This window comes from Curcuma longa, chromosome 14 (assembly GCF_044706935.1).
Source record: "Curcuma longa cultivar G26 ecotype Majalengka, Jawa Barat chromosome 14, ITB_CL_G26_1.1, whole genome shotgun sequence".
Lineage (NCBI taxonomy): Eukaryota > Viridiplantae > Streptophyta > Magnoliopsida > Zingiberales > Zingiberaceae > Curcuma > Curcuma longa.
In genome coordinates this window covers 7,928,682-7,952,667 of record NC_133874.1, presented here as the reverse complement: position 1 = coordinate 7,952,667, position 23,986 = coordinate 7,928,682, and the positions used below count along the sequence as shown (strand labels likewise).

The following is a 23,986-nucleotide window of genomic DNA, read 5'->3' as shown; positions in this document are numbered from 1 at the left end:
ACATCTTCTTAATTAGAAGCCAAATGCAAAAGTCAACGGCTGAGGGCACAAGACAATGCAATTACTGTAAAGAAATACTATGGAAAAGGAAAACTTTGGAACAAACTCATGCTTTAAAAACTTTTCAGTTCAAGGCCAAGAATCTGAAATCCAATTGACTTGTTGTTAACTAGATTCCTTTCATTTGTTTTATTTCAATTTCGATTTGTTCAATTTCGATATATATCGAAGAATCTACTTGCCATCATGCTTTCCTTTCCTATATAAATCCTACCTTGCCTCCTCTTTCTCCTCACACTACTCTTCTGTTCTATTTCTTGGATCAGTTCTTTTTGTCTTTGGTTTTTGTATCTTAGCAGCCATGTCTTTGCTCACCGATCTCATCGATCTGAACCTCTCCGATTGCACAGAGAAGATCATAGCCGAGTACATATGGTTCGGTCCTTCGCCTTTCCTTTTGTTGGTAACCTTTGTTACTGTCTTCTTTTCTTCATAAATCTTCTCTTGGTTAACAGGATTGGAGGATCAGGTATGGATATAAGGAGCAAGGCAAGGGTATGTTTCTCATTCCTTAGTCTTGTGCTACTTCATTGTTGTCGTAGTCTACATTTTCGGTGTCGTTAACAGACACTTCCGGGCACGGTGAGTGATCCAAGCAAGCTTCCGAAGTGGAACTATGATGGCTCAAGCACTGGTCAAGCTCCTGGGAAAGACAGTGAAGTGATCCTATAGTAGGAATCTCATGAAACTTTCTATTTCGATAAGATTTAGTGACTGAATTTTGCGATTCGCGGTACTCAAACTCGATGAGTCTCTATGCTTCATACAGTCCCCAAGCTATTTTCAAGGATCCTTTCAGGAGGGGCAACAATATCCTTGTGAGTTCCAACTTAAAGCTTTCCTAGTTATCGTAATTCTCGGGTGCTTAACACAACAATTCACTTCTTTAGGTCATGTGTGATTGCTACACACCGGCTGGAGACCCAATTCCTACTAACAAACGATACAATGCCGCGAAGATATTTAGCCACCCGGATGTTGTTGCTCAAGAAACTTGGTACTTTGTGTAGATTTAGTCCTTTGGTTGTCGTTCGTTCGATCTTTGTTTCTGATCGAGGTTATTATCCTCCCTTGATAGGTATGGTATAGAGCAGGAGTACACTCTCCTTCAGAAGGATGTTAAGTGGCCTCTTGGCTGGCCAGTTGGGGGCTTCCCGGGTCCTCAGGTTTTGTCTCGATTCGAAAATTATCGATGTTTGTTGTACATTATGCAACTTTTGGATCTCGAAACATCATATACTCATCTTGGTTCAGCTTACGAATATCATTTTTTTCGATAGAAATGTTTTGCTTATCGAATCTTATCCATGTTAAAGTATGCTAACTAGGATTGATTCAAACTCTTCCAGGGTCCTTACTATTGTTCAGCTGGTGCTGACAAAGCTTTCGGGCGCGACATAGTTGATGCTCATTACAAAGCCTGTCTTTACGCTGGGATCGACATAAGTGGCATCAACGGAGAGGTCATGCCCGGCCAGGTATCGTTATACGTATCGTTTATCGGTTCGGTTAGTTGAAAAAAAAATCTCAGAGAACTGAAATTCATGTCATGTGTGTAGTGGGAGTTCCAAGTAGGGCCTTCAGTTGGCATCTCCGCGGCTGATCAAATGTGGATTGCGCGCTACATTCTTGAGGTAAAGTGCTGATGTCTAACCGAATCTAGTCGGTCCATCGATCGATTCGACATTCGAAGAACCTTCCGGAAAATTGCTTGCTCAGTAGTGTTATTTGCTTGTGGATACCATCAGAGAATCACTGAGATTGCTGGAGTGGTGCTGTCTTTCGACCCGAAACCAATTCAGGTGAGACTTAGACTAGATTTTGTTTTCGACTTACTACGAGCTTCTCCGATAAATCCTAATCGGAAAAACGAAAACATGTTTCAAACTTGTGTGTTTGTAGGGTGATTGGAATGGTGCTGGTGCTCACACAAACTACAGGTGACAAGTTTTGTTTCGCCTTTTCGTATGCTTGCTCGCTTGAATTTGATCATCATCCTCCTCTTCTTCTTGGCTGTTTTCAGCACCAAAGCCATGAGGAGTGATGGTGGTTTTGAAGTCATCAAGAAGGCTATAGAAAAGTTAGGCCGGCGGCACAAGGAGCACATTGCAGCCTACGGGGAAGGCAACGAACGTCGGCTTACCGGCCGTCACGAGACCGCGGACATCAACACCTTCATCTGGGTATGTCAGGGGTGTAAACAAGCCGATCCAACAAGCTTAACATGAATGTTAACAAGTCATACTAACTTATACTATTGAACGAACATAAATAAATTCTTATGAAGTTGAACACAAACTTTGTTCATGAACATTCTAACATCCGATCTGATTGGCATGTACTTATGCTTCTCAGGGAGTGGCTAACCGCGGAGCAAGTATTCGTGTCGGCCGCGACACTGAAAAAAATGGCAAAGGTGAGTAGAATTGCAACAAAGCTAGCTCTTTTAGGCACAAGATGATCTGAACTACCAAGATTACGAGATGTTTGTGTGTTCAGGTTACTTCGAAGATAGAAGACCGGCTTCGAACATGGATCCATATGTCGTTACTTCGATGATCGCGGAGACTACAATCCTGTTGGAAGAATAACTTGAGTTGGCTATCAAGCTCTCTTTGTGTGTGTTTAATTTCTATGTGATGGTTGTTAAGCTACAGCAGCTGTTCTCACTCAAGCATAAGCTGCATTTTACTGATAGCAATAAAAGTGTTTCGTCTTCTTCCTCTATTTCATTTCCTTTCTCCTCCGACCTTCAATATTTTGTCACCGACTCATGCATCGAAATGTCAGCACGATACGAAAATAGTATTGTTTCAATCAAAAGATCGACACAGTTTGAGTGTTTTTAACTTTGATGCTATGTGTTGAAGGAGCATGAATGGATACTCAGACCACCACAGATCAATCCTCACTTGAGATACGCATGGGCATTTAATTTGTAGGACAAGATTGTGTTGAGGGATCCACGGTTCGATTAATCAATTCGGGCCCCCGGAGCATAGTTGAGTTGGTTATGATGAAGCAGAGTTGCTGAAGTGGACAAGGATTTGAATCTCGGCGAAGTTGAGGCAATGTTCTTCTCCGTCGTGGACAACTACAACTTTTCGATTTACCTCCTCACAGATGGTCATAGGGCTGACCGTGTGAGGCCGCTGGGATGGTGGATTCCACCTTTTGCTGAAGAAGAGTATTCAATTTGGCATCTACACAACCCTAAATGATAGATGGACTATGGCGGTAAGCTGACGATGCAGTATCAAGTCCCTTCGAATTTACTCGATAAATGAACCAGGAGGAAAGATCGTTCATCTCTATGACTAGTCGAGTTTGTAAGGATATGAGCACTTAAATTATAAAAAATAAATGAATGTGCTCACATTTTAAACTCAAATTATCAATGAATTGATGAGTGAGTAAGAGAGTTGGTTAGAAAATGCAGAACAATTTGAAGGGTGAGATCAAAAACGATTGAATTCGTGTGACAAGTGTTCTTTAGTAGCCTCTCGAATTTCTTATAGATAGAGTTGTTCATGAATTTAGCATTTGATTTGATAAGAATTTATTTATATTTATTCTGTAGGCACAAAGTTAATTAAATGAATAAGGATTAATAATTCATCAAATTAAATAAATAAATTTAATAAAAAAACAATATCTACAAATAAAGCTTTTGTGAATTACGATCATCAATAAACTCTTATTAAATATATAAATAAATAAAGAAATAGCGAGATGGGCCGGATCGGGTCGGGCCGAATTTTGGAATCTTGATCCGTTAAAAGCCTGGCGAAGCTGTGAAACGCGAGCGCTGTTGCAAGATTCCCGGAGAGCTCCCTCTTCCTTTGTCGGCGCGACGGCGATGCCTCAGGAGGAGATGGAAGTCTTCGGCTCCGCTGGGGAGAAGCGAGACCGGGAGACGCTGGAGTCGGTGCGGTCGGTGGTGTTCAAGCCGTCCATATCCTTGGAGGAGAAACGATTCACCAAGGTCGCCGGGTACGACTTCAACCAGGGGTTGGACCTCCTCGGTCTCCTTGACTCTTTGTCCAGCACCGGGTTTCAAGCCTCCAACCTCGGAGACGCCATCGAGATCGTCAACCAGATGGTGAGCTTTGCCGGCCGCTCTTCTCCGTTCGTGTAGTTTGTGTTAGCGGCAAAATTCTCTTTTTTTATGTAAAAATCTGATTTTTTTTTTGTTGTCATTTTTTTCTTCGCTAATTTTTCAACCTCTTTACTGGCGGACGCTAAGGAAGATAGATTGGAGGCTCTCCCATGAGTCGCCCACGGAAGATTGCGGTGAAGAACAGCGGAATCCTGCCTACAGGGAATCGGTGGGGTGTAAGATTTTTCTAGGATTCACTTCGAACCTTGTATCTTCCGGAATTAGGGAGATCATCCGATTCCTTGTGCAGCACCGCATGGTAATTTTTTCCCCTTTTATAATTGAAAAAATCGATTTTGTTGAAAACAGTTACATATTTAGAACTATCCAATTGCATTATGAGTCATGATTCTGAATTCACAAACTACTAGTTCTTTTCTGTCTTGTTGAAAAATGGCTCATTGTCATTACCATTCTAAAGTTTTCTTCATTCAAATGTTTTAGTTGCTCTATTCCTCAAAGGCATTACTTCATCTTAGAAGTTTATTTCCCTATGTCTTGATATGACAGTCTTCTTTTATGTCTAGGTTGAAGTTTTGGTGACAACTGCTGGTGGTATAGAAGAAGATCTAATCAAGTGTCTCGCCCCAACTTATCGGGGTGACTTCTCTTTGTCGGGGGTCTCTCTACGTTCAAAAGGGTTGAATCGAATTGGAAACCTGTTGGTGCCTAATGACAATTACTGCAAATTTGAGGATTGGATCATGCCAATTCTGGACCGAATGTTAACTGAACAGACTACGGAGGTAGCAATGGGATTAATCAACTTAAAAATTCCATTTAAATGTTACTTGAAATGTTTTTCTCTGACACAAGTTGATGTGTATGCTAGCAGAATGTAGTATGGACTCCTTCAAAAGTGATTGCTCGCCTTGGCAAAGAAATTAATGATGAAAACTCGTACTTGTACTGGGCATACAAGGTATTGCAAGTTATTCTCAACTTCCTTTTGTCTAAAAATAGTTGCTCAAAGGATGATGGACTACAGACTCACTAATTAGCATGGGATTTTTGTTGCCTAAGTAGCCTAGTCATCCAGGATCTCCATGGAAACACTATTCGCTTGATTAGAGCTCAAGAGTTTAGCTTAGAATCAAAGGTTGAGTGGTTGTAGCTCTATGGAAGAAGAGATGAAGATAGAGGACTTAGGCAATCACGTCAAGATTTCCAAACAATCAGACTTAGGATAAATCGACATTCTCCCCATCAATTTGTGTTAGTCCAACTGTTTGAATCAACTATGTGGATAAGGTCTCTCCATTTTAACTTTATGCAAGGCTATCACTAGTGATATTCAGATTTCTTAAATCATTTCTAATTACATTGAACAGAAATTTTTTTGGTTTTCCTCTACCCTTCACACCTTCAATCCTAAATGATTCTACTTGTCTCACTATTAAATTGATTAGTTGTCGGAGCATGAGTATATTACCTCGACATAATTCCTCTTATTTTATCATATTAATTGCTTTAAAATTTTTAATGCATCTAGCACTTTTTTTAACAAATTTGTGCACAAGTTTTCGATTTTATAACAATCCTGATATCTGTTTTATTTGACACATTGCATGACACTTTATTTTAAATTTCCTAACAAATCCATTCTAATTTGATTAATGGATTTTATTCATTTTTTAAAAGTTCTTAATAAATTATGTTGATACATACTCTTTAAATGGAGACTATTGGTGACTTAGTTTATTGAAGGCTAAATGGATTGATGTCTGGTAGAAAAATAAATGTCGAATAACTTGACCGTCACGACAGCAACAATCCCGAGTTCTGTTATAATATTAGTAGTCTCTCTTAAGTGAGCAACATCTAAGGTAATATGTGTTTGATAACTCGTACTACCGCACAGGGTTTTTCTTTCTTCTGCAGCTCTGGAATCTTTACTTCGATATAGTCCTCACATGCAGAAAATAAGATACTTCTTTGGCACTTACTAAACTATTTGTAACTTTAGTAGAATGGTGTTTCGGTCTATTGCCCGGCATTGACTGATGGATCATTGGGGGATATGTTGTATTGTCATTCAGTCCGGAATCCTGGTTTGCTTATCGACATCGTGCAAGGTAGGAACACTTTTGAGCTGAGTCACTTTTGCATCCTTGTATCTTTATTGTTGACATTTCAGATTGCAGACATCCGAGCTATGAATGGAGAAGCCATACATGTGGATCGGAGAAAGACTGGGATCATTATTCTCGGCGGGGGCCTTCCAAAGCACCATATCTGTAATGCCAACATGTTCCGAAATGGTGCAGATTATGCTGTTTATATCAACACCGCGCAAGAATTTGATGGAAGTGACTCAGGAGCTCAGCCCGACGAGGCAATTTCATGGGGAAAAATAAAAGGTTCTGCGAAGACAACTAAAGTATGTGGTTATTCCTTCTTCTCCCTTGTTATTTTCCATCGATTTGGCATATTTAGTTATCCTTCACTAGATTCCTCCTAGCTTCTTTTGTCGATACATGTAGTGGATTTGAGGCTGCAATCTCTTCCCTTTTTCGGGTATTCATACATTTACTGTCTATTTTATCTATTCCCGTACTGAGTTGAATCGACGGCTATGACTCAAACACATGAGCAAAAGATGAGAATTGTAGAGATGAGAATGTTAAGGTGGATGTGCGAACATACGAGGATCAACAAGATAAAAAATGAGAACATTAGATATAAAGTCGGAGTTGCATCTATTAAGAGAAAATTCTGAGAGACATTTAAGATGGTATTGACATGTACTTAAACGACCAATATGCATATCAAATGAGGAAGAGGAAGATTAAAAAAGACTTTTAACAATAATAAAATAAGATAAAATTTCTGTAAATATAGATGACGATATAGTAGGAGATAGAATTCAATGATATAGAAAGATCCATATAGTCAACTTCACTTAGTAGAATAAGGTTTGATTGTTGTTATTGTTTTTCTTTGTACTGATTCTAAAGGTGAAACATTATGATTTGATCGTAACTTCATCTTATAAAATCGTCGCTTGACTAGTATGTCCATGGATGCAAATTCTCGACTAGAATTGCCTTGTCAAGAATTTTTATCAAATGCTGCTGTTTCTTCAAATGAGAATGATAAGTCGGAATGTTTTCAACTCCCACTTCAAGAATTTTTGGATGCATTTTCATTCGCATCGAGTCTTGCGGCTAGGCACTTCAAATCGAGCTTCGTTAACTAGTCGAATGGCGAGTTTCTGAACTTCATCCTAACTTTTTTTCCTACTGAATTCAAACAGGTTCACTGCGACGCAACCATTGCTTTTCCCCTACTGGTGGCTGCAACATTTGCCAAGAAATTTCATCAAAAACTTAACACAAACACTGTGTGCCGATATTAGCACAAAGGTATAATCTTAACTAATTTGCCTGATCATGCTTCTTCGCTCGATCGATCAATCGTAGAAGCATGTTCTTCTCGAAATTGTGTCGGCGCTCGGAAACTGTAAATTTCAGTGTGATGTTTGAAGATTACTGCTTTGGTTGAGAGTTACTCATTGGAGGTCATTTGATCTCCAAACAAGTGTCATAAATTGCAGCTTCAGCTTTAAGCTAAGAACAAGAACAATCATAATCATGTCAAGAACTGTATTGTGAAGTGCTCTTATTGTGTTGGTAAATTGTTCAGATCTGTTCTTGGAGTCTCGAGGCCGACCCTGACTCGAACTAGCATAGACTCGACTCCGACTGACCAGCCGAACCACTGACCGGGTCCGCGGATTTGGTGGACAAACAAACATGTCCACTTGAAATCTTCCTTAAAGCAAAGATCTATCCATCCTTTGCTCTCTGTGGTTGACTTTAAATTATAGAACACAATCTTGTCTTTCTGTTCATTTCCAGCGAAGATTGACTTCAAAGAATGCTGTAATTAGAAACGTTGACTTTGTCCATCCTGTTCTTGAGTTGACTAACGGGTATCTGACAGATTTGTTTTCTGTAATGATTTGACCAGAAAATGGCAGCTGTCAGATCCATAAATGTCTTCTTGTTTCTCTCCCCAAATCTTGGTAGGTAAAACGTGTGTGATCATCAACAACCCCGATTGACCGCATGAGCAAAGTGGTATAAAGTTTCCGCTTCCTTTACGCGTCGAAGACGCGAACTTTTCTTCGCTTTCGGCATCGGATGCACTTGCGCGATCCATCGGAGCTTGATCTCGCCATTAACTCACGCGGAGGTGAAGAAAGTTTCGATCTTTGGCGGCTTCGGCGGCGGAGAAAGGTCCCGGATTCGGTGCTTTGGAACGGCGAGCAGGAAGAAAGCTCTGGTTTTTAGGGTTCATAAGGCTGCCCGGCGAGGTCGGCTGCGGCGGCGATGTTGCGCTCTTTCGTCAGGCCGCTGGAGCGGTGCTTTGGGAGGCTCGGTGGCGGAGATGGGTTGCTGTGGCATACGGACCTGAAGCCCCACGCGTCCGGCGAGTTCTCCATCGCAGTCGTGCAGGCGAACAGCTCCCTCGAGGACCAGGGCCAGGTGCTGACCTCGCCTTCCGCTACCTTCGTCGGCGTCTACGACGGCCACGGCGGCCCCGAGGCGTCTCGCTTTGTCAGCCACCACCTCTTCCCCCATCTCGATCGTACTCCCCTCCGCCCTCCTCTCGTGCATCTTGATGTGTTCATCTAACCAAAGCTAGGGTTTTTCTAGGGTTCGCTGCGGAGCAAGGCGGCGTATCGGCGGAGGTGATCAGGAAAGCCTTCGACGCGACGGAGGAGGAGTTCACGCGCCTGGTGAAGCGGTCCTGGCCGTCGCGGCCGCAGATCGCGTCGGTGGGCTCCTGCTGCCTCGTCGGCGCCATCACCGGCGACACACTCTTCGTGGCCAATTTGGGGGATTCCCGGGCCGTGCTCGGCCGCCAGGCCATGAACAGGAAGGCCGTGGTCGCCGAGCGGCTGTCCACCGACCACAACGTCGCCGTGGAGGAAATCAGGAGGGAGCTCGCCGAGCTGCATCCTGACGATAAGCACATCGTCGTCCTCACCCGCGGCGTCTGGCGAATCAAAGGAATCATTCAGGTGATCATCTTGCAACGTGCTTCATCATCGTCGTCGTCATCAACAAACTTCTTCTCTTGTTAGGTCTCAAGGTCTATCGGGGACATCTACCTCAAGATTCCAGGGTTCAGCAGAGATCCCTTGTTCCAGCAGTTCGTCGCGCCTCTTCCCCTAAAGAGGCCGATCATCACCGCCGAGCCATCGATTCAGATCCGCAAGCTCACGCCGGAGGACTTGTTCCTCATCTTCGCATCGGACGGGCTCTGGGAGCAGCTAAGCGACGAAGCTGCAGTAGAGATAGTCTTCAACAACCCCAGAGCAGTAAGCTCCATGCTCCGATCGGTTAGTTCTTCTTCATCGCGAGCGAAGCAAAGCCCTCTGATTCTTCGATGAAACTCTTGCAGGGCATCGCGAAGCGATTGATCCGCGCGGCCCTAGACGAGGCGGCGAGGAAGCAGGAGATGAGATACGACGATGTGAAGAAGATCGAAAAGGGCGAGAGGCGGCAGATTCACGACGACATTACGGTGATAGTGATCTATCTCGATCGGAGCCGACGAGGGAGCCATCCCGAGTTCAGAGGCAGCCGTTGCGGCTGCACCGATACTCCGGCGGACATCTCCGCCAATTCCGATGAATTGGAAGAAGTTGTTGGGGGAATTTGAGGAGAATCTGCCGCCTGTAAACATTGATTTCGCCATGAAAATGATAGATCTATCAGGTATCTGAACATGAACGATGAACAATGAACAGAACAGAGGGATTTAGGGTTTTAGGAATTCATTAGTAAACAGAATGCCATTATTCTTTTCAAGATTATTTCATCGAATAATTTATTTCTTTGGTTTAGATTTTACTCTCAACTTTAAATTTTAGGAGTCGATCGTAAATCGAACTAGAGGTGTAAACAAGTCGAGCTATGTATGACCCCGCACGGCTAGGGTTGCGTAAGGCATGGCATGGCAACGTCCGTGTTGTGCCTAGTTTGGTCTATGCTATGGGTTGGATTGAGTGGGATCGGGGGTGCAAACGAATTGAACATGTTCGCAAGCTTTTTGAGTTGGTTTGAAAAATATTTGATTTGTATTCGAAATTATCGAATTTGAGTTGAACTCGAATATGTTCGATAATTTTTTCTAGTCAAATTTGAACTCATAATGTTTTGTTCGATTGTTTGTAAGTCAAGTCAAATTTAAATCAAAGTCTGATTATTTTTATACAATTTTAATTTAAATATATTCAAATTAAGAATAATTTGAATCAAATTTAAATTTAAATCATTTGAATTATAATTTTGTTACGAGCTCGAATTTTATTTTGAACTGAACTTGAGTCAAAATTAATTATATTTTTAAAATTTTAAATTTAAATATTATATATTTTTAAACTTGAATTCAAATATCAATATTTTATCTATTATTTGATTCGATTCGTTTGCACCTAAATGAGAGACTATACTAAGCTTAGCATGTTTGAGTGTTTGAAAATTAAAATTAAAAATTAAAATATCTAAAAATTAAAAAATATATAAAAAATAATAAAATATTTATTTATTATTTTTTTAAATATTTTATTATTTAAAAAAAAAGATGAGCTTGGTCATGGTCAAGACAGAATTACGCTCAAGTTCGTGTCGATTGGCCTACTTTGAATTAAACTAAATATTCTATTTTTTAAAAAAATTTCCTAACCTAAGTAATTATTTAGGCTCAATTATGTTTTAAATAAAATTCAGATATATCGTAAAATATTATAAATTTTATTTTAAAAAGTCGCCATAAATGTTTATAAAATCAGACCATGTTTCGAGCGAAATAATATAAACAATAAAAATAAAAAAAATATAAAAAATGTTGAAAATCTCAAAGGAGCTAAATAAATATTTGCATAAATGCCATTGATGGAGGTTTAAGCTTTGTCCCCTTCGTCTCGTCGATCACGCACGCGAACTCACGAATCGAGAGGATTCTCTCTCTCTCTCTCTCTGGAGAATCGGATTCAGCTTCTGGATCGCGCGCCTATCGCCGCACCTTGATCTCGCTGCTTCAGCGCTTGCATCCGCGTTTGGGTTTGGACGCTACTGCTACCTCCGGCAGAAGACGGAAGCTGAGGTATTTGTACTGCCGTGTTGATTTATGCCCTTCCGAATTGGATTGAGATTTGGTGTTGGAGCTTCCTTCTTTGCCCTTTTCCGACGGAAAGTTTCCGCTTTGTCGATTTTTGTTCGTTTCTTTCCCTCTTTTGCCTTCCTTGTTTGAAATCAATCGATTAAGGGTTGTTTCAATAAGGAAAGTTTTCTTCCTCGCCAAATTGGGCGCAATTTCCCAACTTATTTTTTTTGTTTCCCGTGGAACTTTAGAGAGCTTGTTCCTGATTTTCCTTGGTAAAAGCGGCCATTTTTCTTCGATTTTCCTGTTTGTCTCTTGAATTCGAGTTTGGGCAGAAATTGAAGTGAATAGTTCATCAATCGATTGCTGAAATCACAAATATTGAAGCGCCCAGCTTATCTTGCCACAGAAAATTTGACCAGTCTCGAGTTATGGGTTGTGTGGGTTGCTGTTTGCGTGAGAATACCTTGGAAGAGCAAGAAGATCAAAATAGAATATGTCTCCCTCTCTACAGATTGGGTCAGCTCTACTTTGATCTGGTATGTTGCCTTTAATGTCTTCACAATGAGCTTTCTCTTAGGCTCATCTGATCACTGCTTCAACTTGAATAAGTTTTGGACTAGTCATTGGCTATACTGATTGATTTTTGCCAAGATAGAAACAAAAAAGTTCCTCTGATATCATGCTTTGAACAGAATATTTTGTTTGTTCATATTAGTTCAACTTCTAGGGCTTCCTACTATAAACTTTAGTTTGATCTACATTACCTTGTTTCGATTTTATCATTTCCAAACTCGACATATAAGTGATCAAACACATTGTCTGTATGTAATTGTAAATTGTAATCACTTGGAGAAGTTGAAAGACTTTTTTTCATGGCTTTAACATGAAAAAATCTCTCAATGCTTCCAAATATCTCACCTATAAACACTAACAGCAGGCAAATTGAAGATGTTAATAGAGCTATACAAGTCTTGCCACAAATATAAACTATAGGAGCAAAACCTGATTATACAAATTAGATCCTACAACATCTGAAGCTTTTCTGTTACTTTACACTGTCAATGATAAAGATTGCTCTTCCCACACAAACCAACCTTATTTTCTCTACTCCATGCATTGTGTTGTATTATCCATTATGTCCATCTAAATATATGTTAGAACAATACAGAATTATAGACTATTTTCTTTTCCCTGATGAAGCTTGCTATAGATTGGAAAATAGATTTAGATATTGAGGCACATTCGAACATACTTAACAGAATGCTAACTTCTTTACTGCAGATAGCATTTCTAACAATAGCTGATAATAAATGTGCCATCACTAAATTTACAAGATATAAAGAGTTGAGAGAAATAAGTATTTTTATTCTTGTTATTCAGTAAAATTTACTCCATCCTATAATAAAATATCTAATATGAGACTAAACCTACTCAGCTTATGATTATAACTCTAATAGTTCTAATTCTAACACTGAGTTTTTTTGTCTATTATGATCAGAATTGTTTAGTACTGACCTATGTGCATTCTGCAGTGCCATTCATTGTTCCAGAGCAGAGATCAAGGAGTTGTGCCGTTAGACGATCCTGCGACACTTCCTGGAGTTCCTTCTTCCCCAGTCAATACTGGGGATAACAATACTGCCATTCTTCTGTCAAACAATGATCCTAGAGGCTCCCAGCCACAGAGACAGCATCATGACCTTGTGTTAAGACAGGCAGAAACTCCGACGCATAAGCCAACATCTGTATCAGTCAGATATGAAAAGGTTGCAAACATTCAAGCCGACCCAAAGGAGAAAAATGGATCCACCAACACATGCCACTCCGGGAGTTTGCAGCCTTCGCCAAGAATGACTGCTGGAGTAACATGTTTGTATCCATCATCTGATGATGAAGATGCATGCCCAATTTGCCTTGAGGGTGAGTTGAATTACGAAAACCGATTGATGTGCATGCTATATGGTCCTATTGTTTAGTTTGGCTCCCTTATAAATACTTGCCATTGCAGTATCAAGTAAATTAGACTATGTTTGTCCACAGAATACACTAGTGAAAATCCAAGGAGTACTTTGCAATGTTCTCATCAGTTCCACCTTTGCTGTGTATATGAGTGGATGGAAAGAAGCCATGCCTGCCCATTCTGTAACAAGGTAATTGTTTCTTAATGCAAAATTAACTACTTCTATTATAACCTCGCTTTTAGTATATGTAGAAGCACCATTTGCAGATTTGGCAATCAAGAAATGCATAAAGAGATTGAATTCTTTTGACCCTAATTCTAAATACATGGATATATACAAGACTCTAAACATAATCTTAAACTTAAAATGCTAATGTCAGGCTAAACGCATTACTCTTGTAACCATTAATGCTAGGACCTCTAAAGAGTATGACATCAAAGACAATGAAAAAGACAACTAAGATCATAGAAAGTGGTAAATACTTGGGGAAGTTAAATTCTTAGCTACTGCTCACATTCTATACATGAAGATAAAAGCTATCTGGCATCTTGTTTGCTTTCCTATTTCCTTCAATCTTTGTAATCCCTTTCTTTTGTTGTTCTTCTTGCAGCTAATGTTATTTAAAGAAGATGTCTGATCCTGACTGGGGTTCTCTAGTGGTCAGCTCTACAAACTGTAAATGAATGATACTTCTCAGTATCTAGCTGTTCATTCCTTCTTCCCATTCCGAAATATTTACTCAAGAAGTTGTCAGCTATCGCGTAACCAAACACAAATATTCATTTTGATCTTTATTGATAAGATGATAAGGCAACCTCAATAGAGTAGGTTCACCTCCATAGATGCTTGCATAGTGAGCCATACATTAGAATTCTCTCAGGCTCCACCTCCATTGTTTTCTATGTTTCTTGTGAGAATGAAACAATGATGAAAAGAAAATGGTGTAGAAAATTTTTTGCTTCTTTCAGTTTAGTCAAAATCATACTTTTGTCTCACTTGGAAGGAAAAGGATTTGCTCATGTGCAATGGAGCACAAAAACTAAAATTGTTTTATTAATCTGGTTTATATGTTTTCCAATTTTTTTTTTTGATAAATAAGTTCTTGAAGTTGAAGTTTCTCATTGAAAAGAAATCTCAAGCTGATTCTCTGGTTTACATTATTTAATTGCTAATGAATAAATTTGTTGTCTGAAAAAAAAGATGCATGAAAGAAACTTCACATAGGATTCTCCTATCCATACTTCACAAATTGTGAAGAAAATAGACTAACTTCAATTTAAGCCTTTAGTTTGTCAAGTGTCTTTTTTTTATCTTTTTGTAAAAAAAAGGTATTTTTAAGAAAAATAATTTTAAACATATTATTATTATGTTATATAGACTTAGTTAAAATTATAATTATCATTTTTTTAAGCTTTGTTTTGAGGAAAAGAAAACTCCATTTATTTTCACCATATATTTTAAAATAAAATTATACAATATAATTAGGGGTGTCAAAAATGGATTCAATCTGACCCAATTTGAAAAAAAAATCAAGTTAGGATTGAGGATTTTTGAATTTGGATCGGGTTTGAGATTTTAGATTAGATTAAATTTGAATTGACCTAGATTTACAATTTATAAGATTTTTTTAGAAGTTAAATTAAATTTTATTTTAAAAATTAAGATGTTTTATGTAATATTAATATGATAATGATAAAATATTAAAATAAAAATAAAAAATTATCAAAAAATAGCAAAAAATTGAGTTATTCAAGTTATATGGGTTTCAATTTCGATTGAATTCGAATTCGGATAAAAATTTTTTAATAATATTTTATTTCAACTCAATTTGAATCCATCCAACCTATCTGAATTGACACCCCTAAATATAATTCATTAGAAAATTAAACCGAATAGAGTATCCAACAATAGAATTATACCACCAACTCGAAAGTAGAAGAGACCAAGACGAAAAAGGAAACCGTCATAGCGGCAAGAGCAAACATTAGAGACGAAGCTGTCTTTCTTGAGACTATGAAAGACACAAAGAAAGGAAGACATTCTCTAAAATTAAATAGTTTATTAACTAATTATATTACTAATTTTGAGTAATATATAATACATAAAACATAAAATTATTGTACTAGTATATTGTATATAAAAATACAAAAAAAATCAAATTCTAATACTATAAAGCAAATATGTATTATATATACGTCATAGAAATGTTGTCACATAAATATGATGATGTTTACCTATGAAAATGAAACTCAATAATATATATATATATATATATATATATATTGATGCAAATATTATAAATATAAATATTATATAAAATCCATATCTTGCAAACCACTCATGTGAAGAAGAACCAAACTGTTTGTCATGGTCATTGTACTTGTCAAACTCAAATGGACAAACCCCCTTCTTTTATGCAGCAGGATCCTCATGACCAACCATTCAAGATAGATATCCGTCGGTCGGATGGCAAGCAACAGTCACTGGTTTGCTCGCGAGCTAAGTCTTCTATCTATTCCCTCGTCGGTAGCCATTTCGAAGGCCAAATCGGACCGCATGATACATGCCCACTTTGGCTACTTGCCTCGCGTTTAACTACGACATTTAAAATGAATTGAGTTGCCTCTACGACTAAACCAACCGTCGAGTTCCTAAGCCTTCTTCCTGATTTGACTAACTCGTAAGCGAGCCGAACCGATCGAACTTTCTATCGTGTAACACAATTTCCCCACACCTCACAAAACAAACACTAGCTTTGACAGTGCTCTACAAGTTCATAACTCGCAAGTGATCTAAGTCGACCGTCAAGATCCCGAGCCTTCTTCCCGACTTGACTAGCTCGTAAGTGACCCGAGTCGACCAGAGTGGGGGACATCAGATTCTTGCTTGGGCTCCAGCAGGAAACACAAAAGCATCCATGCACCAAGCTGCCACAACATTCCTATCAGTGCTGACAAGTGTGACACCCCTTTTCTTCCTCCATAAAGTCAGAATTCATCTAAAGGATGTTTGGTTTGTCCAACAGAGTCATGGCCTCTGCGTCCTCCTCCATCCCTCCACTCCCTCTCAGCCTCATCTTTGGCGACTGTGGAGAAGAACAGCTTCGCCTGCACAGTAGAGACAACTATGCTTTGCAGCAAAGGCAAAAGTTCTGGCTGCAGTCGCATGGAGAGGGTAGTGTAGGGACTGTAGGACAAGGAAACAAACTCATTGGGGATAAGGCCAGCAACAGTTGATGCTTTGGCACTGTGTGAGAGAGACAGAAGAACCAGACCTACCAGGCAACTGAAGCTTCCCCTATGAGTTAGGTTACTGCTACAGGAGCTTTTTAAAGAGGGGTCATCTGTTCTTACTGCTAATGGTGATTGATTGAAGTGCTGCAGCAGGTTTGCTAAAGTCTCCCTTATCCACCATTAGTTCTTTAAGCTCCACTCACCAGTCACCACAGAAATGTCTTATATATATCCATGCAAAGCAGGAAGAACTGGAGTCAGCAGTGGGTGGAAGATGAACAACCCTTGCGAGTATGAGTCGGATGAACTCGATGTGTTCGAGGCCACAAGGTACTTCTCCGGCGCCATTGATGACATGCCTGGCCTCAGTTTGGCGACTGCGGAAAGGGAGGTGCCAAATGGAGTGCAACAGAGAAGATTAGGCGTTGAGGGACGGGCGATGGCGTCGCCACCAGTCAAGGACAAGAAGTGGAAGCGACCGAGCTCTCCGGGAGCCAAGCTTGTGAGTTATCTCAACCATTTCTTCAACCAAGCTACTCCCAGGAAGACGCTCAAGTGCTTGAACCCCAGTTCCGCCGCCGGGGAGGAAGCCAAGGAGGGCAAAGAAATGCAGAAATGGCATGCAGAGCAGAGTGAGAGGCGACGAAGAAGAAGAAGAAGCGACGCTCTCAGTTACCAAAGCAGCAGCAAGAGCTGCGCCGGCTCCAAGCCAACCAATTTCTGTGGCGGCAGCAGCTTTGCGAGCCCCAGTAGCCAGAAAGGAATCACCTTGAGTGATTTTGAGACCTGGGGCAGCAGGCCCGGCGGCGCCAGACATGAGGAGGGCAAGTGGGTGATCAACAAACCCATTAACGATGGCCACCTTCGTAGAGATTGGTTCCATCGAGGTCATCAACTGCCATTCGCAAGGGCAAGCAAAGATTTTACTCACTTTACCAGGGCCAGGAGAGAAGAGATCAATCATGACGACCAGGAAGATGGCGATGATGATCTATTCGAACTGAAGAACATCTATGCCCAAGAAGATCTCTCAGATGGCTTGCCTGTCTTTGCAACTACAAATATTGAAGTTATCAAGAGGAAAACAGCAATATCAAGCACTACATCTTAGGCACTGCAACACACTTGTTCTCCCTAAACCTATGCTGTCTGTAACTCAGACTTGCATGAGAGTGATGAAGTTGACAAAACAACTACAAACATGAGAGATTGAGTGAACAATGTAGATACATGAGTGTTTGCCATGGCTCTGAGATCCATGATGTATTAGACACCTCATAATTTGCAGATTGGTTTGAGTACCACTTAAGTTTTTCTATTCCAATGGCCATGGTTTATTGTGTTCTTGAGAGATTGAGTGGGCTATGAAGATACATAAGTGTTTGTCATGACTCTAAGATCATATGATGTGTCAGGTATCATATAATTTGGGAACAGTTCTGAGTGCCACTTATTTGTGTTCTTGAGGTGTTATGTTCTTCTAAATGTCCTAGGGCTGTCTGGAATATATTCCAATAGCCATATCCAGTCAGTATTTGTTTAATTTTTCGAAAATCTGAAATAGTACTGGAGATCTGTTCTCCTTCCATAATATCTACATATGCACTCAAGCATGATAAAAAAGACAGCCCGGTGCACGAAACGAAACTTCCGTGATCGATGCGGGATCCCCGACAAGGATTAGACCGCGTTAGGTCTAATCAAATGTAATTAATGATACTACTCGAACCTCAAGTTTCAAGGTTTCCTTCAATTGTTGCTGAAAAACAACATTTTCAGACATAAATTGACTTGCTCTCTCCATCTAAGTTGTCCCATTATACAATAGCACTGATTTGTATTTATGGGATTTTGTCCTCATTTAAAACATATTTATGACTAGATGGGCTCTTACATATCGATTACCTATCAAGATATTTTGAGGTCCCCAGGTGTAAGTAACCACAAATTATTTGACTCACATTATCCAGTGTTTCCTTTTACTAGCCTTACTTTCCAAGAGATTCATTCTACCATGTAAATGATTTAACCAAGTGATATCAAAGAAAAGTAAAAAACATAGATTTTTCTGTTCTTCGTTGATATTGGAATGTTGCTATATTTTTCTTAATTCAAAGAGAAAAGAGGAAATCCATCTTATACCTGTAGTGACTTTCTGCAGTTCTTTGCTATACGAAAGAGCGCCGGCATTGCTGGCACGGACCAGTTCATGAAGGAGAGCCAGCCTACATGGACAAAGGTAATAGAAAAAGATTAATAGGAATGAAAATTAAAACAGTGCTATAATTTTCAATCTTTAAGCATTGAAGTAACTAATGACCGGTTTCACTCAGGAACAAAATAATCTGTAGCAGCATGAATGTTCAGAGAAGTCTTGACACAATCGGCAAAGTTTCTTTTGGATCCAGTTCACTGAATTCCAACAATGGGGCATTTGCAGTGTTTTTTTAATAAAAAGGTGGGAGATGAGTTGGAATCAGCTAAATAAGGGCACTATCAATGTTCAGTGACACGATAACTCTGAACTTTATTAAGCATTAGAGATCTAGGTTCCTTGATTGCGTCGGTGTCTCCGTGTGGTCATGATAAAACCAGACAAACTAACATCCAGAAACAAGTTATAATCAAATAAAGAATCCTACACAAAAAGCCATGATATCTCATTGGTCTTACTTTAGCTAAACAGTGAACATATGCATCCAAAAGATGAACAAATTGGCCGAGTAAAAAAGCTTGTGGTGAAGTATCAAGAAGGAACTTGTGGTCTATGGAATACCACGAGCAATTGAAACAGTGAAATATATTAAATGTTTTAGTTTTCGTCCAGTGAAATTCAGGACCATGTACACAGAATTGTAATCTTTTTTAGAAAAAATCTACTCTTTCAGGACGGTGTACTTCTAGATTTCAGCAAAAACATAATTGAAGAACTTACAGTGCATAAAGGTACATCAGAACGTCCACATAGCAATTTCCCATTAAGCATATCTGTTGCCTCAAACACTCCTCCATCTTCTCTGAAAATGTATTTGATATTAGGGATTAGAATTCTCATTTTTGTCATCTCCTTTTTTTTAGAACAGTTCAATGTCTAGATAGATAGAACTCCTGCGGTCTATAATAAGTTCATCAAACACTCTGAACAGGATGTATCACAACAACATAGTAATCAGCAAGTTATTCTGAGCACATGAACACTGATGGATGGCATTGATTTTTACAACATCTCTTGATGATCTTGATTACAGGATTAGGTAGTTCAGATTGCTTTATTGGTCTCCTTGTGATTCATGCTCAATTAATGTGTACCATGTGTTATCACAGAAATAGGGGGGAAAAGCCATCTAACTTGAGATTTGCTTGTGTCATTTAGAGGAGCAGATTCAGCACAGTTGAAGCATTTCCCAGCTTTAATGCCACCATCTCCATCTACAGCATTTTAAAGAAGAATACTAAGAAATTTGTAGATAAAAGTAAATGATACATAACTCAAGTTAAAAGTTTCAGTATCATTCGAGAATTCTGTAACAAAATCAAACATTATTCATAACTTTAGGTGTTTCCAGATTAAAGTGCCCTGAAAACATTTATAAATCACTTCAATATAGAAATGCCCAAAGAAGAGAGGAGTATCAGGAAGTGCAAAACTGAGTAACAAAGGGAACATTCATCCACGAAAAACAAGAGATTTTTTCAAGAGGAATGCAAATCGCATCATATTTTCATAAGCTCAATCACATTTTGAAGAGGATGTTGCTTTCATTGGTTTTCGACCATGTAGTTCCACTAATAGCCTATCCCTTTTGTATCTTGCTTGGATTTGATAGACGTAAAGACAATCAAACGCTGGTTGTTTGCAACCATGTCACTTACTAAAGGCCAGTCTCGACCATTTTGGGGCATGTTGGAAACTGGGAACCAGTACTTCAGCAAACCTGAATCATTGAAAAGTTTTGTTAATCCATTTGGAGTCTTAACATAATCTTCTAAGATCAATGTGACAATTTCTGATGGATTCAAAGACAAGAATGCCTCAATTTCCTTCATAGTATCTATAGCTGGTTCAAAGATGTATTAGCTCTTTGCTTTTGCAGAACAAACAAAATTGTAGTAGACAATAGTCTGGTTTCAAGCACAGCCCATTTTGTATTCGTCCATCTTGGGTGGTCAGTTGTCAAACCACAAAAGACTAAAACATTTTGCATGACCATAGAGGATCTTCAGTGCCGTGAATTATATTTATCACCACCTTGGAATCACACTCATACATCACAAATTAGAATTATTCAGTTCTACTATGTAGTCTATTTTAGACGAAAAACATTACTAACATAAAAAAATAAAAGTACTCATAATAATTTTATAATTATTAGATAAAATCATATAACAATTTAAAGTTTGCTAATATTTGAATTAATAATGCATATAAGAAATAGTAATGATTGAATAGCAAAATGACATCAGTAATAGATTATATGTCCATAAGAGTATTATGCAATAATAATTGTATAATAATAAGATGATTTAATAGGAATCTTATATTTTTAATATTCTTTTCTTCAATAATTTTTTCCTTTTTATTTTGTTATTGCCAATTCCACTCTCAGAGATTCACCATGATTGATACTAAAGATTTTTTGACTGGTAGACGCTAATTTCACCAACTACGGATAGCAAATTGAAAGATGAATAGAAATGAAAACAAAGTAAACTGACAAACAGAATAGATGGGTAATAAAATGTCAATTTTCTATAATGCATACTTACGAAAGCAGTAAAAGCATTGCATTCTCCACCATTTGAATGGCACAACCATATGTCATCTTCAAAGTCATATGTGTCCAACATCAAAGCTCTAACACCATTCTGCCAGTTGAAGGATTACAAGACAATAATGTCAAAAAGAAAATCTAAAGAGACAGCAGGTAGAATATTCAGATATATTAGAGCCCTACGTTTAACTGTTGAGTGACGCTGTCCTCTTGATTTTCAAATGTAGCTCGTGGGATTCCCATTCGAGAAGGTTCTCCAGTAATAGCAAAAGAATTGTGGGTTGTGAGAAATGCATATTTATTGAAGGGCAAGGAGTTATTCTGTGTCAAAGAAACCAAAAGAAGTAACTTGGTAACTAAAATACAGGAAATGGAACGATGAAATGACTTTGAGACAAGTTAATTTTTGAAAGCTACTACAAGCCATTTCACCATTATATGTATCTTTCACTTATTCATATACGGTAAGATGAATCCTTTCTTTCAAGAAAAAATGTGGTTGCCGTTGACACAATATTAGTCACAACACCAAATTACCAAATATATTAAACAGGGATGCGCTTCTTATAATGGACATAAGAATAATATCTGTTGGTTCAATCTTGCCCCAAGTGAATTGGATTTTAATGTTTAGCTAAAATGAGTTTAAGTTAGGCAATGTTGGTGATCTAACATGTGTGATTTGAGTATACAGGAAAGTCCAGGTTTGAAGACTTGGCAAATGGTGAAGTCCCGGAGGCGCGACCTTCAACTTCACCAGTCGACTGACACTGCCATCAATCGCTTGATGTCTTGATCAGAAGCACACAGAAACTTTGGTGACTGATCAGTCGACTGACCAGTTGACCAGTCGACTGATGACTAGTTGACCAGTCGACTCATGACCAGTCGACTGATGGCTCCATCAGTCGACTGATATTCGAACATTGGGTTAACAGCTGGAGAATTAAACGCGATTTAAAGAGCCGTTGAAGACCATCAGTCGACTGGCCCAAGGAGCAGTTGACTGATGTCAGAAAAATTATAAAAATGCAGATTGACGATTGGAGAAGCAGGGGTTCTATTCTTTCTCTTCTTACACAATCTTCAAGCTCTGTAACTCTCTCTAATCTTCTTCCATACTTCACTACTCATCTTTGTGAAAGGAAGAGATCATTCTGTAAAGGTTTCTCCGCCTTCAAAGTGCTCTTTGAAAAGGAGAAGTTTTTATAGTGGAAAGGTGTTGTGTGTGTGGATCCTTGGACTAGTCACCTTGTAGAGGTGGATACCAAGTAAACAAACTGGGTTAGCGATTGTGTTCTTTAATCTTGCTTTTGCTATTTTACTTCCGCTAACGAATTCGCAGGAAAGAAAGAAAATCGCTATTCACTCCCCTCTAGCGAACGCATCGGTCCCAACAATATCATGTAAATCCAACAAAATAAACATGAACAAAAGTTTTCAGTGCATCTTTTCATTTAATCAATTTATATTCACACCACGTTAAGTGGGTAACTGAAACAAAGAATATTAGCTTGATATACAATTCAAATATGAATTATGTATCAATTATCACTTCATAAATTTAGATGCAACTAATTGTATCAAAATAGGTCCTACATATGCACCACAACAAAATCCTTATTTTTTACTGTAGTGAAAGAAGACAGACTACTCATATTGTGGAACATAATATTTTTTTTTCCACTTATCTTCTAACACTCAGCGACGTGATTGAGTAATTCGAACTATAACATGCAGGTTACAACAAGCAAATAAAAACATAGTTATAACGATTGACCAGTAGAGACATCTATGAATAGCAAAGAAGAAGCTATCTTAATTAATTTAGCAATAAGAGAAGAAATTGAGGGTGCAAGAAGAAACATACCACAATCTTGAATTGATCCGATGCAGTTTGCCGCACACACCCTGAATTAAAGATACCGCAGGAGAAACAATACAACCCTGCCTGGCAATCACTGTCCGAAGAACAATCATCAAGCAACTGCACAAAGTTTCGCCCCAAATGTGTCTAAATGAAATAGAAGTTCTTCTCAAAAAGAAGTAAATTGCCCTTAGAACTTGCTTCTAGAATACAGGCAGAAAAGGGAAAAGCTAAAACAACTAGCAAAACTGCACTTGCCTGGCATTCTCCATTGGAACAGGCAATTGAAGCGCCGAAGGAGGCCGCCAAAAGGAAGAAGGAAACTTCTACTGAGGAGGCCCATTCTGGAAAAGGCTGCAGCTAATTTTTCCCCCCTCGAATAGAAAATTGGAAGGCAACTGTTGTCGAGAGTAAGCAATGTGAAGGCAGAACAACAAGCATTAAAAAAAAATTAGGGCATCATGGAATGTGCCATGAAAGAAAGGTCGTTCTTTTAGAAGATGAACGAGCAAAGCTTACTCTCATGAAACCCTATCACAAGACAATTTCTTAGATGAGGTAAATGGCGCCTACCAAGTAGTCGCGTCGCCATGAACGGAAGGGAGGCGCGGGTTCCTCAGAAGCTTGAAGCGCCTCGGCGACGGAAGACTCCATTAAGAAATAGCTCAACTGCGACGGATGCGCCGCCGCCTCTAGCTCCATGTCGGTGGACGGAATCGGAGAAGGCGCTCTACACGATCTCTTGCGAGTGCAACTCGATCTCCATCGATTGACCAGTCTTTGACTACTACTATAAAGGGCAAGGGAGTCGAGGC

General features: G+C 39.1%; 5 protein-coding genes and 1 pseudogene across 6 annotated transcripts; 5 read left to right on the top strand and 1 right to left on the bottom strand.

Annotated features, from left to right (window-relative positions):
• Positions 1 to 308: 308 nt before the first annotated feature.
• LOC141845613 (glutamine synthetase nodule isozyme-like) lies at positions 309 to 2,781 on the top strand. Its single transcript, XM_074733674.1, has 13 exons — positions 309 to 435; positions 516 to 555; positions 628 to 731; positions 830 to 878; positions 951 to 1,057; positions 1,139 to 1,226; positions 1,410 to 1,538; positions 1,620 to 1,694; positions 1,809 to 1,862; positions 1,963 to 2,000; positions 2,084 to 2,243; positions 2,416 to 2,476; positions 2,560 to 2,781. The coding sequence occupies exons 1-13, from the start codon at positions 362 to 364 to the stop codon at positions 2,649 to 2,651; spliced, it is 1,071 nt and encodes a 356-aa protein (XP_074589775.1). The 5' UTR covers positions 309 to 361; the 3' UTR covers positions 2,652 to 2,781.
• Positions 2,782 to 3,883: 1,102 nt separating this feature from the next.
• LOC141844784 (deoxyhypusine synthase-like) lies at positions 3,884 to 7,945 on the top strand. 2 transcript variants are annotated; one of them, XM_074732780.1, is made up of 8 exons: positions 3,884 to 4,162; positions 4,311 to 4,478; positions 4,747 to 4,965; positions 5,055 to 5,141; positions 6,189 to 6,294; positions 6,364 to 6,599; positions 7,476 to 7,584; positions 7,865 to 7,945. In XM_074732780.1, exons 1-7 carry the CDS (start codon positions 3,920 to 3,922, stop codon positions 7,575 to 7,577), a joined length of 1,161 nt encoding a protein of 386 aa, XP_074588881.1. In that variant the 5' UTR covers positions 3,884 to 3,919; the 3' UTR covers positions 7,578 to 7,584; positions 7,865 to 7,945. The 2 variants fall into 2 exon arrangements, with proteins under 2 accessions (XP_074588881.1, XP_074588880.1); XM_074732779.1 differs by lacking the exon at positions 7,865 to 7,945 and having other exon boundaries at positions 7,476 to 7,856.
• Positions 7,946 to 8,322: 377 nt separating this feature from the next.
• Positions 8,323 to 9,996, top strand: LOC141844785 (putative protein phosphatase 2C 78). The gene is made up of 4 exons (XM_074732781.1): positions 8,323 to 8,812; positions 8,881 to 9,248; positions 9,312 to 9,548; positions 9,632 to 9,996. The coding sequence occupies exons 1-4, from the start codon at positions 8,554 to 8,556 to the stop codon at positions 9,890 to 9,892; spliced, it is 1,125 nt and encodes a 374-aa protein (XP_074588882.1). The 5' UTR covers positions 8,323 to 8,553; the 3' UTR covers positions 9,893 to 9,996.
• Positions 9,997 to 11,163: 1,167 nt separating this feature from the next.
• Positions 11,164 to 14,310, top strand: LOC141845634 (E3 ubiquitin-protein ligase At3g02290-like). Its single transcript, XM_074733695.1, has 5 exons — positions 11,164 to 11,338; positions 11,745 to 11,874; positions 12,871 to 13,258; positions 13,379 to 13,488; positions 13,910 to 14,310. Exons 2-5 carry the CDS (start codon positions 11,767 to 11,769, stop codon positions 13,934 to 13,936), a joined length of 633 nt encoding a protein of 210 aa, XP_074589796.1. The 5' UTR covers positions 11,164 to 11,338; positions 11,745 to 11,766; the 3' UTR covers positions 13,937 to 14,310.
• A 2,495-nt stretch (positions 14,311 to 16,805) lies between these two features.
• Positions 16,806 to 17,893, top strand: LOC141845680 (uncharacterized). The gene has a single exon (XM_074733733.1). It carries the CDS (start codon positions 16,807 to 16,809, stop codon positions 17,641 to 17,643), a length of 837 nt encoding a protein of 278 aa, XP_074589834.1. The 5' UTR covers position 16,806; the 3' UTR covers positions 17,644 to 17,893.
• An 846-nt stretch (positions 17,894 to 18,739) lies between these two features.
• Positions 18,740 to 23,696, bottom strand: LOC141844846 (PI-PLC X domain-containing protein At5g67130-like; annotated as a pseudogene).
• Between the last annotated feature and the right edge of the window lie 290 nt (positions 23,697 to 23,986).

Coding starts and splice junctions, on each gene's coding strand:
- LOC141844784 (XM_074732780.1), top strand. CDS start 3,920: ATGCCTCAGGAGGAGATGGAAGTCTTCGGCTCCGCTGGGGAGAAGCGA. Junction 4,479..4,746: donor TCCTTGTGCAGCACCGCATG/GTAATTTTTTCC, acceptor TTTTATGTCTAG/GTTGAAGTTTTGGTGACAAC. Junction 4,966..5,054: donor TAACTGAACAGACTACGGAG/GTAGCAATGGGA, acceptor GTATGCTAGCAG/AATGTAGTATGGACTCCTTC.
- LOC141844785 (XM_074732781.1), top strand. CDS start 8,554: ATGTTGCGCTCTTTCGTCAGGCCGCTGGAGCGGTGCTTTGGGAGGCTC. Junction 8,813..8,880: donor CCTCTTCCCCCATCTCGATC/GTACTCCCCTCC, acceptor GGGTTTTTCTAG/GGTTCGCTGCGGAGCAAGGC. Junction 9,549..9,631: donor TCTTCAACAACCCCAGAGCA/GTAAGCTCCATG, acceptor AAACTCTTGCAG/GGCATCGCGAAGCGATTGAT.
- LOC141845680 (XM_074733733.1), top strand. CDS start 16,807: ATGAACAACCCTTGCGAGTATGAGTCGGATGAACTCGATGTGTTCGAG.
- LOC141845613 (XM_074733674.1), top strand. CDS start 362: ATGTCTTTGCTCACCGATCTCATCGATCTGAACCTCTCCGATTGCACA. Junction 879..950: donor GGAGGGGCAACAATATCCTT/GTGAGTTCCAAC, acceptor TCACTTCTTTAG/GTCATGTGTGATTGCTACAC. Junction 1,695..1,808: donor TTGCGCGCTACATTCTTGAG/GTAAAGTGCTGA, acceptor GGATACCATCAG/AGAATCACTGAGATTGCTGG.
- LOC141845634 (XM_074733695.1), top strand. CDS start 11,767: ATGGGTTGTGTGGGTTGCTGTTTGCGTGAGAATACCTTGGAAGAGCAA. Junction 11,875..12,870: donor GTCAGCTCTACTTTGATCTG/GTATGTTGCCTT, acceptor TGCATTCTGCAG/TGCCATTCATTGTTCCAGAG. Junction 13,489..13,909: donor CCTGCCCATTCTGTAACAAG/GTAATTGTTTCT, acceptor TTCTTCTTGCAG/CTAATGTTATTTAAAGAAGA.